At 49.9% G+C, this 13,238-nt stretch overlaps 1 protein-coding gene across 1 annotated transcript in view; it reads right to left on the bottom strand.

The window, feature by feature from the left end:
* Positions 1-13,238, bottom strand: part of LOC147102040 (protein spinster homolog 1-like) — a 187,295-nt gene that overhangs the window by 82,501 nt on the left and 91,556 nt on the right. The window contains exon 7 of the mRNA XM_085964196.1: positions 1,102-1,245. Within this exon, the coding sequence (XP_085820322.1) occupies positions 1,102-1,245 (144 nt within the window). The remainder of the gene's footprint in view (positions 1-1,101; positions 1,246-13,238) is intronic.

Raw genomic sequence — 13,238 nt, 5'->3', positions numbered from 1 at the left:
CGTGACAACCTCCCTGTGAGTTTCAAGAAATTGCTGGACTTGCGCTGTTACAACGAATTAAACTCATTGCGAGATGCCCCACTCCAGCAATTTCTGGGCCATTGTCTGGACTTATCGCAGAGCCATGAGGAGAAGGGGCCAACGACAAAGACAGCAGATGAACCTCCAATTCCTTTTGTAAATAAAGGCTCGGTGTGAGCTTAAGGGATCTTTGTGAAGGTTCGAGGTGTTGAAGAAATGGGGTACACGGGTGCAGTGGTTACATCACGAGATGCCTGGACAAATAATCCAGAGAATGGAAGTCCAAATCCCACCATGCCAGGTTGAGAATTTGAATTTAGTTTTTTTTAAATCTGGGAATAAAAAGCTGGTCTCAGTAAAGGTGACCATGAAGCTGTCGGATTATCGTAAAAACCCAACTGGTTCACTGACGTCCTTTAGGGAAGGAAACCTGCCATCCTTACCTACATGTAACTCTAGTCCCACAACAATGTGGTTGACTATTAACTGCCCTCTGGCCTAGCAAATCTCTCAGATGTATCAAAACTCAGGGTAACTAGAGGCAATAAATGTGGGAAAAAAAGAAGAGGGAGAGGGCAAGAGGGCCACCCCCAGAGCCTCTCCCTTCAACAGGGCCACCATCGGTGTGACTGCCACTCATCCGCCAAGTACTGCCACCCCAATCCTGGTGGTCCCAGGGGTCGGTAGTACTCGAGGCAGTGGGGTCAGGAAATTAAGTGACCAAATGGCGGGTGATTGACCTTCCCACTTGGAATGGGCATTGCTGGCAAGGGCAACATTTATTGCTCATCTTCAATTGCCCTGCTGGGCGGTCGTCTTGAACCACTACGTTTGGATGCATCTGAGCGGCTTGCTAGACCACTTCAGGGAGCAGTTAAGAGTCAACCACATTGGTGTGGGACTGGAGTCACACGTAGGCCACGCCAGATAAGGACGACAGGCTCCTTCCCTAAAGGACATTCGTGAACCAGTTGGGTTTTTAGTCCAGGCCTCTGGATTACGAGTCCAGTAAGATAACCACTACATTACCAGACCCTCTTAGTTATGGTTAACTTAATGAGAAGTGGTGACCAGCCTTACCTGTCCTGAGAGGTGCTGTTACTATTCAGTGAAGACCCGTGTGTGGCCTGCGCACGGAGCAGGTACAGGGGAGCCCAAAATCCTAGGGCGCCAGTGGTGAAGGAGACAGCTGCGGTGCCCAAAGACGACAATATGAAACTCCAGCTGAAAGCCAAGATCAGAAGGATTTAATGAGCGTTATTGCCAAGCAACACTGTAAAGACATTCCCACATCTCCTTGACCATCCACTGGCCCAGCCATCACAGAACTCTGCGGGTCGCAATCCTGCCTGTTACGCCGACACCAGGTCCACCGGTGCCCTCCAACGCCAACCAGCACTAAAGTTGCCTAAGTCAGTGAGCGGGCACCTCATTTGCACGGGGCAGGCGGGTGTGAGATAGACTGCCCCATGTGGACGGAAGCTCCGACACCCGCCATTATGGGGGTTGTAGCCCAGGCCTCCCACCCCTGACCACGTCCTTCTCTGCACACCCCACCACCATCTAGGGGGTCCACCTTCACCCATCTGGAGGCCGGAGTCCCTGGCCTCACCGGGTGTCTCTCGCCTCACCGGGTGTCTCTCGCCTCACCGGGTGTCCCGGCCTCACCGGGTGTCTCTGGCCTCACCGGGTGTCTCTCGCCTCACCGGGTGTCTCTCGCCTCACCGGGTGTCTCTCGCCTCACCGGGTGTCTCTCGCCTCACCGGGTGTCTCTCGCCTCACTGGGTGTCCCGGCCTCCACAGATACGGCAGTGGTGTGGGTCCAGGCTCCGCCCCCTGATGATATTTGCCTGGTAAGGATCGGCTGGAGGATCCACAGAATAAGCTGGAAACTCCCCTGAGACGGCGGAGGCCTGACACAACCAGGTGGGCGAGGGAGGGGGGTTTCCCGCTGGTCTCCCGCCAGAGAGTTACGGGATTTCGGGGTCCAGTTGTTCGATGAGCGATTTAATTTAAATATTTTTGCCAGAAGTCCAGTGCCATTGCTCATGATGTTAGTGGATAGAGTTTCACATGGATGGGAGGGTGGTATCGAGTGAGGCCCAAAGTATTATTCTGCTGATAAGGTGCAGTTGTGTTTAAGCAGGTCGACCCCTTCAGGCCACAAAGTCTCATTGCTGGAAATGAGAGGTCCTGAGGTCAATTAGAGGTCAGTTGCTGCTGTTGAGGGAAGGTTGCCAATTGGCTGTTGCTTACAAACCTCTGGCTCTTGCTCAAAATTCAATTTTATTTGTCATATATGCAGCAGACATATGTATTGCACAATGAAATGTTGATTTTTATGAGTCCTCCCAACATTGGAATAAATATGGCATAGCAATGATAGAAATACTAATAGAAATACAGTAATAATAAATAAGACAACAGTAATAAATAATAATAAATTATTCGGTCAGGAGTGTTATGGCCTGGGGGTAGAAGCTGTTTCGAAACCTGCTGGTACGAGACCGTATGCTTCGGTATCTCTTACCAGACGGGAGCAGGGCAAAGAGGTTATGGCTGGGGTGGCTCGCGTCTTTGATGATTCTCAGGGCCTTCCCCCGGCACCTCTCGGGGTAGATATCCTGCACAGCAGGTAGTTTAATTCCTATAGTATGTTGTGCAGCTTTCACTACCATCTGTAGAGCCTTGCGGTCTGTGGCGGTGCAGTTGCCATACCAGGTAGTGATGCAGCTGGACAGGATACTCTCGATGGTGCACCGGTAGAATTTGGTGAGAATCTGGGGGGCCATTCCAAATGTCTTCAGTTTCCTGAGGAAGAACAGGCATTGGCATGCCTTCTTGGTTACGACATCGATGTGATGGGACCACGTTAAGTCCTCCGTAATGAATACACCCAGGAATCTGAAGCTGCTGACCCTCTCCACCTCATCCCCTTCGAAGTAGATTGGGGTGTGTCCCTCCCCCTGCCACTTCCTGTAGTCCACGATCATCTCCTTTGTTTTGCTGATGTTGAGGTAGAGGTTGTTGTACTTGCACCATTCTGCTAGGGCTCTTACCTCCTCCCTGTAGCCTGTCTCATCGCCATCTGTGATCAGGCCCACAACGGTAGTGTCATCAGCAAACTTGATGATGGAGTTGGAGTTGTGCGTAGCCACGCAATCGTGAGTAAACAGGGAGTACAGAAGGGGGCTGAGCACACAACCCTGGGGAGCTCCCGTGTTCAGGATCAGTGTGGAGGAGGTATTACTGCCAATTTTCACCACCTGGGGTCTAACAATTTGTGATTTATAGAGCAGTGATGAGGGTTTCCGCAGCAGATGGGCTAAGGCAATAGAGAAGATGCTGACTCTCACTGAGGTACAGTTCCACAGACACTGACTCTCAATGGGGTACAGTTCCACAGACACTGACTCTCACTGGGGTAAAGTTCCACAGACACTGACTCTCACTGGGGTACAGTTCCACAGACACTGACTCTCACTGGGGTACAGTTCCACAGGCACTGACTCTCACTGCGGTACAGTTCCACAGACACTGACTCTCACTGGTGTACATTTCCACAGACACTGACTCACTGGGGTACAGTTCCACAGACACTGACTCTCACTGGAGTACAGTTCCACAGACACTGATTCTCACTGGGGTACAGTTCCACAGACACTGACTCTCACTGGGGTACATTTCAACAGACACTGACTCCCACTGGGTTACAGTTCCACAGACACTGACTCTCACTGCGGTACAGTTCCACAGGCACTGACGCTCACTGGGGTACAGTTCCACAGGCACTGACTCTCACCGGGGTACAGTTCCACAGACACTGACTCACACTGGGGTACAGTTCCACAGACACTGAGTCTCACTGGGGTACAATTCCACAGACACTGACTCATTGGGGTACAGTTCCACAGACACTGACTCTCACTGGGGTACAGTTCCACAGACACTGACGCTCACTGGGGTACAGTTCCACAGACACTGACTCTCACTGAGGTGCAGTTCGACAGACACTGACTCTCACTGGGGTACAGCTCCACGGCACTCACTCCCACTGGGGTACAGTTCCACAGGCACTGACTCCCACTGGGGTACAGTTCCACAGACACTGACTCCCACTGGGGTACAGTTCCACAGGCACTGACTCTCACTGGGGTACAGTTTCACAGACACTGGCTCCTACTGGGGTACAGTTTCTCAGGGACTGGCTCCCACTGGGGTACAGTTCCTCAGGGACTGACTCCCACTGGGGTACAGTTCCTCAGGGACTGACTCCCACTGGGGTACAGTTCCACAGGCACTGACTCTCACTGGGGTACAGTTCCACAGACACTGACTCCCACTGGGGTACAGTTCCACAGGCACTGACTCCCACTGGGGTACAGTTCCACAGGCACTGACTCCCACTGGGGTACAGTTCCACAGGCACTGACTCCCACTGGGGTACAGTTCCACAGGCACTGACTCCCACTGGGGTACAGTTCCACAGGCACTGACTCTCACTGGGGTACAGTTCCACAGGCACTGACTCTCACTGGGGTACAGTTCCACAGACACTGACTCCCACTGGGATACAGTTCCACAGGCACTGACTCCCACTGGGGTACAGTTCTACAGACACTGACTCCCACTGGTGTACAGTTCCACAGACACGGACTCCCACTGGGGTACAGTTCCACAGACACTGACTCCCACTGGGGTACAGTTCCACAGACACTGACTTCCACTGGGATACAGTTCCACAGACACTGACTCCCACTGGGGTACAGTTCCACAGACACTGACTCCCACTAGGGTACAGTTCCACAGGCACTGACTCTCAATGGGGTACAGTTACACAGGCACTGACTCTCACTGGGGTACAGTTCCACAGACACTGACTCCCACTGGGGTACAGTTCCAGAGGCACTGACTCTCACTGGGGTACAGCTCCACGGCACTGACTCCCACTGGGGTACAGTTCCACAGACACTGACTCTCAATGGGGTACAGTTACACAGACACTGACTCTCACTGGGGTACAGTTCCACGGACACTGACTCCCACTGGGGTACAGTTCCACAGACACTGACTCCCACTGGGGTACAGTTCCACAGACACTGACTCCCAGTGGGGTACAGTTCCACAGGCACTGATTCTCACTGGGGTACAGTTCCACAGGCACTGACTCTCACTGGGGTACAGTTCCACAGACACTGACTCCCACTGGGGTACAGTTCCACAGACACTGACTCTCAATGGGGTACAGTTACACAGACACTGACTCCCACTGGGGTACAGTTCCACAAACACTAACTCTCACTGGGGTACAGTTCCACAGACACTGACTCCCACTGGGGTACAGTTCCACAGACACTGACTCCCACTGGGGTACAGTTCCACAGACACTGACTCTCACTGGGGTACAGTTCCACAGACACTGACTCTCAATGGGGTACAGTTCCACAGGCACTGACTCCCACTGGGGTACAGTTCCACAGACACTGACTCCCACTGGGGTACAGTTCCACAGACACTGACTCTCACTGGGGTACAGTTCCACAGACATTGACTCTCAATGGGGTACAGTTTCACAGGCACTGACTCTCACTGGGGTACAGTTACACAGGCACTAACTCCCACTGGGGTACAGTTCCACAGACACTGACTCCCACTGGGGTACAGTTCCACAGACACTGACTCTCACTGGGGTACAGTTCCACAGACACTGACTCTCAATGGGGTACAGTTCCACAGACACTGACTCCCACTGGGGTACAGTTCCACAGACACTGACTCCCACTGGGGTACAGTTCCACAGGCACTGACTCTCACTGGGGTACAGTTACACAGGCACTAACTCCCACTGGGGTACAGTTCCACAGACACTGACTCCCACTGGGGTACAGTTCCACAGACACTGACTCTCACTGGGGTACAGTTCCACAGACACTGACTCTCAATGGGGTACAGTTCCACAGACACTGACTCTCACTGGGGTACAGTTCCACAGACACTGACTCTCAATGGGGTACAGTTCCACAGACACTGACTCCCACTGGGGTACAGTTCCACAGACACTGACTCCCACTGGGGTACAGTTCCACAGACACTGACTCGCACTGGGGTACAGTTCCACAGACACTGACTCCCACTGGGGTACAGTTCCACAGACACTGACTCTCACTGGGGTACAATTCCACAGACACTGACTCCCACTGGGGTACAATTCCACAGACACTGACTCTCACTGGGGTACAGTTCCACAGACACTGACTCTCACTGGGGTACAGTTCCACAGACACTGACTCTCACTGGGGTACAGTTCCACAGACACTGACTCTCAATGGGGTACAGTTCCACAGACACTGACTCCCACTGGGGTACAGTTCCACAGACACTGACTCTCACTGGGGTACAGTTCCACAGACACTGACTCTCACTGGGGTACAGTTACACAGACACTGACTCCCACTGGGGTACAGTTCCAAAGACACTGACTCTCACTGGGGTACAGTTCCACAGACACTGACTCTCAATGAGGTACAGTTCCAGACACTGACTCTCACTGGGGTGCAGTTCCACAGACACTGACTCTCACTGGGGTACAGTTCCACAGACACTGACTCTCACTGGGGTACAGTTCCACAGACACTGACTCTCAATGAGTCCCACTCCCTTGCTCTTGCCCTGTAGAGCTGAAAATGTTACCGGTTCAAGTATTTATCCAATTCCCTTTTGAAAGTCACGACTGAATCTGCTTCCACCGCCCTGACAGGCAGCGCATTCCAGATCATAACAACTCGCTGCAAAGAACAATTCCTCATCTCCTGTCTGGTTCTTTTGTCGATTGTCTGAAATCTGTGCCCTCTGGTTACAGGCCCCTCTGCCAGTGGAAACAGTTTCTCCTGTTCTACTTTATCAAAACCCTTTTACTGCCCCGAATTTACAGCAGGGACTACACTTCAAAAGTGCTTCACTGGCTGTAAAGCACTTTGGGGCATCCTGAGGTCGGGAAAGCTTCTATATAAATGGAAAGCTCTCTTTCTGTCGCTCTGCTTGACTAATGCTTTGATTACTTTCATTGTTCAAATAAAATGCTGGCTTTTTAAGCTTTTAAATGAAATGAAAAATAATGGTGATATTAGCAAGCAGTCTGCCGTCCCATTACCCAGCAAGACATCAGATATCACTCAGGAACCAGCATGTTTCCTGTCTCCAGGAATCTTTGCGTGGAATTGCAGTACTTGGACGGCAAGTATACGCAGATGGAAGTTTGTAAATCGGCAGGGTTTGTCTAAGGATGTGACGCTGTACCGAATCTCAACCCCAATGGAGGAGGCCAACCCTGGCTGAACCTGTGATTCCTTCACACAAAGATGCCGGCCAGCAGATGGATCTACCCGTCAGCTGTGGCTCAGTGGGCAGCACTCTCGCCTCTGAGTCAGAAGATTGTGGGTTCAAGTTCCACTCCAGGGACTTGAGCACACAATCCAGGCTGACACTCCAGTGCAGTGGTGAGGGAGTGCTGCACGGTCGGCGGTGCCGTCTTTCGGATGAGACGTTAAACCGAGGCCCTCCAAGGTGGATGTAAAAGGTCCCATGGCAGTATTTCGAAGAAGAGCAAGGGACTTCTCTCTGGTGTCCTGGGTCAATATTTATCCCTCAACCAACTGCACTCAAACAGATTATCTGATCATTATCACATTGCTGTCTGTGGGAGCTTGCTGTGTGCAGATTGGCTGCCGTGTTTCCTACATTACAACAGTGACCACATTTCAAAAGGACCTCACTGGCTGTAAAGCACTTTGGGATGTCCTGAGGTTATAAAAAGCGTTATAAAAATGCAAATCTTTCTTTCTTTTCACCACAGTACTCTCCCACACGGTCCATGTAGGACAGTGGCTGTCAACGTCGGGGAGTAGCCCTACTCATCCTCCAAAGGACATTAATGAGGAGGTCGAACAGCAAAATTGCTATAAATATCGGGGCCTTGGTGTCCAGATGGGGAAATGAAAATCTACTCCAACCTTTGGTAAAGCTGTGAGCAGCAGAGGGCACATGTCAGCTGTAATTTGTACTCTTAAAACTTCTGCCTTGCTTACTTCCTCCCACCCTGCTTCCTGTAAGGACTCTATTCCATTCTCCCAGTTTCTCCATTGCATCTGTTCTGACGATGCCACCTTCCATACTATTGCTTCCGATGTGTCTTCCTTTTTCCTCAACCGAGGATTCAACTCTACCGTGGTTGACATGGCCCACGACCGTGTCCATCCCATTTCCCGCACTTCTGCTCTCACCCCTTCCCCTCCCTACCAGAACCACGGTAGGGTTCCCCTTGTCCTCACCTTTCACCCCACCGGCCTCCACATTCAACGGATCATCCTCCGCCATTTCCACTACCTCCAGCGTGATCCCACCACTAAACACATCTTCCCCGCCCCTTTGAGCATTCCGAAGGGACCGCTCCCTCCGCGACACCCTGGTCCACTCCTCAATTACCCCCAACACCCCCTCCCCTTCCCACAGCACCTTCCTGTGCAAGCGCAGGAGATGCAACACCTGCCCTTTTACCTCCTCCCTTCCCACCGTCCAGGGCCCCAAACACTCCTTCCAGGTGAAACAGCGACTTACTTGTACTTCTTGCAATTTAATATATTGTATTCACTGCTCACAATGCAGTCTCCTCTACATTGGGGAGACCAAACGCAGATTGGGTGACCGCTTTGCAGAACACTTCCGTTCAGTCCGCAAGCGTGACCCCGAGCTTCTGGTCGCCTGTCACTTTAATTCTCTGCTCCACTCCCACTCTGACCTCTCTGTCCTCGGCCTCTTTCCATGTTCCAACGAAGCTCAACGTAAGCTTGAGAATCAGCATCTCATCTTTCGATAAGGCATGTTACAGCCTTCTGGACTCAACATTGAGTTCAGCAATTTCAGATCACAACCTCTGACCCATTTTTTCGGACGGCAGCTGTTGATGATTCTGCTATTCCCATTTACACCTCCTCTAGACCCATCTTTTGTTTCTTTACTTGTCCCATTACCATCTCCTTTTGCCTTGTACAATCAAATGGCAGAGGAAGATCCACTGAATTCAGAAGAAACTTGTTTACCCAGAGAGTGGTGAGAATGTGGAACTTGCTACCACAGGGAGTGGTTGAGGCGAATAGTACAGATGCATTTAATGGGAGGATAGAGTAGCACATGAGGGAGAAGGGAATAGAGGGTTATGCTGATCGAGTTAGATGAGGAAAGACGGGAGGAGGCTCGAGTGGAGCATAAACGCTGTCATGGACTGGTTGGGCTGAATGGCCTGTTTCTGTGCCGTATATCTTATGTAACAATCATACCTTTCGTCATTTAATCTCTCCTGCCTTCCACCCTATCACGGACCTTCACTTTTGTTCTTTCCTCCTCTCCCCTCATTTCCACGCCCCACACTTGCTTAATACCTGTCATATCTCTAACTTTTTCCAGTTCTGACGAAGGGTCATTGACCTGAAACATTAACTCTGTTTCTCTCTCCACAGATGCTGCCTGACCTGCTGAGTATTTCCAACATTTTCTGTATTTATTTCAGATTTCCAGCAGTTGTTAGTAATCCTATAACCCGCTGATGTACACCCTGAAACTGTAGCCAGAATCTCCAGCACTGCACCAGGTGCTGTCAGGCCCCCCAGTCCATGCACTTTTAACAGGTCCGATCTCTCCCCCGATCTCCTTGGTCTCGGTTCCGTGTGAAGGTGACAGCTCTGAACTGGGAGCCTCAGTCAGAGCTGATCTGTACTGAGACCTCACACGTCAAAACCGGCCGGCATAAACCGACCTGGGCCTGCCGACTGCACTCCACACGCTCGCGGCTCCCTGCGGTGATGGTCGGATGTCACCGAGCCGGGGGCTTCTCTAACAGCAGCCGGTGACCTCACCAAGCGAGGGGCGGGGGGGGAATCCCCTGATTCCGGGAAACTCCCGGTCTTTCCGGGAGGGTTGGGAACCCCAGGCCCAGCAGCCTTTGAAAGGTTGAAGCCCAGCACCCAATCCTCGTCACCTTTGCCCACTTCAGACCAGAAGACGATGTGGGCCTTTCCACGGATGGATAAAAACAGCCGATGGGCCGGCCCGGCGGGAGAACGGGCTGTAAGGAAATGAGCCAAGGAAAGTGAGCAAGAGAGAGCGAGAGCGCTAGAAAGCGAACGAGCAATCAGCAAAAAGACTGCCGGATGAAGGCAGCGACAACCTGCAGAACAGCGAGCAGCTCCGCTGACAAGAAAAGCCGACTGCACCTGGTGTTCCCAGGCGGACTCTCCAAGTACTAACCGGGCCTGACTCTGCTGAGTTCCAGAGATCAGACTGGATGGGGTACTTTCAGAGTAGTGCATCAGTTGGGGAGATACAGCTTTGGTTCTCTTTACTCAAAGACTTGCTGCTTTGTATCTGTTTCTTTACTGTCTAATTTACTTCTGCTTTTTTCCCCTCTGTGTTGACCCCCTTGCATTTGTGTAGCAGCAGGAGAATGTGCAGCAAAGGATTGGTCAAAGGAAAGAGAGAGACTGTGCAGGAGTGAGCAGCAAAAAGGTTGTTGATTGATTAACGGCAGTGTGAGTGTGCAGAGCTGTGAGCAGCCTCTGGTGGTCGCAAAAGCCTACTGCACCAGATAATCCCAGGCGGTCTCCCATCCAAGTACTAACCAGGCCTGACTCTGCTTAGATCAGACAAGATCAGGTGTTTTGTTTTTTTTTAATATACTTTACTGAACATTAAGAACATTTACAACATCGTGATCATTACATCGTATGATACAAATCAATTCCACCACCCTGCACCGCCATTCCGCCACCACATTTTAACATCAAAACCTGAAGTTTAATTTGTCACCTGCAACATATATTAATCGATTGTACTTTAAAAATTGGTTGTAAAATACTGTCCTTAAATTCCTTTCTGAATAAAACATCCACAGAGCCTTATAATGGTCTTTTAGCTTATATTTAAAATACTCTTTTAGATTGATTCTCCGCCCCTTAAAAAACAGACCATTCCTTCTTTGCACAATCACGAATCTAGCCAAACTGAACATTAAATTAATTGCCGCTCCGCTAGACTCTGGCAGACTCTCCTGCAATCCCCATCTCAAAATTGAGTCCCACGGGATTCCCATTCTCGCCGTTCGGTCCCCACCCAGCAAAAAAGCTTCACACAACTGTCGAACATAGTACTTAAAGTCAGTTAACTGCGGACGTAACACCAGTAAATGGGACAGAGTCTCATCCTGTGTCCCACACATTGGGCAAGTTGCCCCCTCCACTTGTCCAATCTTGCACAAGACCGTCATGGTAAAAATCTGGTTATGAGCCAATTTGAAATCCAGCTCAATCCATTCTGGGCATTTAAAATTCGCCCACACTCCCTTCCAAATCCTGTTGAAGTCCAGCAGTGGGTATATACTCTGCCAAAACTCCTGACCAGCAGGTGTCTTGAATCTCCATTCTCTAAATACCTCATAGAAATCTCGAGTATTACAGTTGTCAAATTGGACTAACTCTCCCCCTTTCTCCAGTACAAAGCTTGGAAAAGCAGGACGCATTTTACTTCCTTTGGAGATTTCCGCATTTATTTCTTCCACCCAATCCTGTGGCATTGCCCTCACAATCTTCTCATACATGATTCCTATTGCTTTTCCTTCTACCTCCTGATCCTCCTCCCACACCATGTCCCTCACTATCGCTTCCGGCAACCAACCTGGAATCACCTCGTATAATACATCTTTCACCGATATAATCCCAGCTTTTATAAAAGCTTGACTAAATAAAACCTCTCCTTCGATGTTGACCCACCTGTTCAAAAATAAGGGCTGCTCTAAAAATTCCTCAGCCCCCTTGGGCATAAACTGCACACTTTTTAAAAATTGAGCCCAAGTCTCTACAACCCCCTTATAAAACCTAGGGAGAAGCTTAATCTATTTCAAAAACATATTATTGTATTCCACATACAATATCCCCTGCCCTCCTATCCCACTTTGTTTTAAAAAATGCTCAAAACAACTCTTCCAAAAACTTGAATTTGACTTCTGAAGAAATCTCTTCACCCATTTGATTCTAAAGGATTTTTTCTTCAAATCAGTATCTGGGAAGTTGAGTCCTCCCTGATTTCTCCGTCCAATGATGGTATTGTAGGCCACCAAGGCTGGTTTCCCTTCCCATAAAAACCTCACACAAGCCTCTCAGATGGACTTTTCTGCCCACTCAGGAATATCCTCCACCGTCAATAAGTACCATCGTTTAGACAGCAGGAGAGCAGACACCACTGTCGCTCTTCCTTGCACTTTCAACCACCTTCTTTCCCATCTTCCCAAAATCTTTTTAATTTCCATAACCTTCGGTTCCCAATTTAATCGCTCCACTTCTTCCCTGTCTTTCTTGCACCCCATATGCACCCCCAGCACTTCCACAACCTCCACCACCTTAAAGGGACATTCCCCCAACCATTCTCCCCTTCCCCTCCCTGCAACCAGGCATTGGGACTTACTATAATTCACTCTGGCACCTGAAGCTCTACAATATTCCTCCACTACCTCCATAGCTTTCCTCACTGACTCCCCATTTCTCAATGTTAAGGTTGTGTCATCTGCATATTGGTGTATCACCAAAACCAGCCCGGAACTGGGTACCACAATCCCAACTACTCCTTGTTTCTTTCGCATCATATAACCTAATGGTTCTGCTACCAATGTGTACAGCAGTGGGGACAGGGGACAACCCTGTCTCACTGATCTCTGTATTGGAAAATACTTGGATAAAAAACCATTACATTTAACACAGCTAAATATGTTTGAATAAAAAATCCTTATCCACTGAATGAAATTTTCCTTGAAACCAAATGCTTCCAAAACCTTCAATAAAAACTCATGAGAGACCCTATCAAAGGCTTTCTCTTGATCTATCTTTAATACATAAGCCTCCCTCCCACTCTCTTCCATGAGTTCTATTGCATCTCGGATTGAGACCACAGAATCTGCGATGTCCCGGCCTATGACTCCATAGGACTGAGAGGGCCAAACTATCTCCGGTAACACCTCCTTCAAATGGTTTGTCATAACCCTCGCCAAGATCTTATAATCCACATTTAATAGTGTGATGGGCCTCCAATTCTTCAGATCCCGTCTATCCCCTTTATTTTTATAAGCTAAGCTTATGATACCTCTCCTCATAGATGGGGCCAGGCTTCCCTCAATTTCA

The sequence above is a fragment of the Somniosus microcephalus genome, chromosome 22, assembly GCF_052327205.1.
Source record: "Somniosus microcephalus isolate GS21.2 chromosome 22, FLI_Smic_1.0, whole genome shotgun sequence".
Taxonomy (NCBI): Eukaryota; Metazoa; Chordata; class Chondrichthyes; order Squaliformes; family Somniosidae; genus Somniosus; species Somniosus microcephalus.
This window is presented reverse-complemented; position numbering and strand designations above follow the sequence as displayed.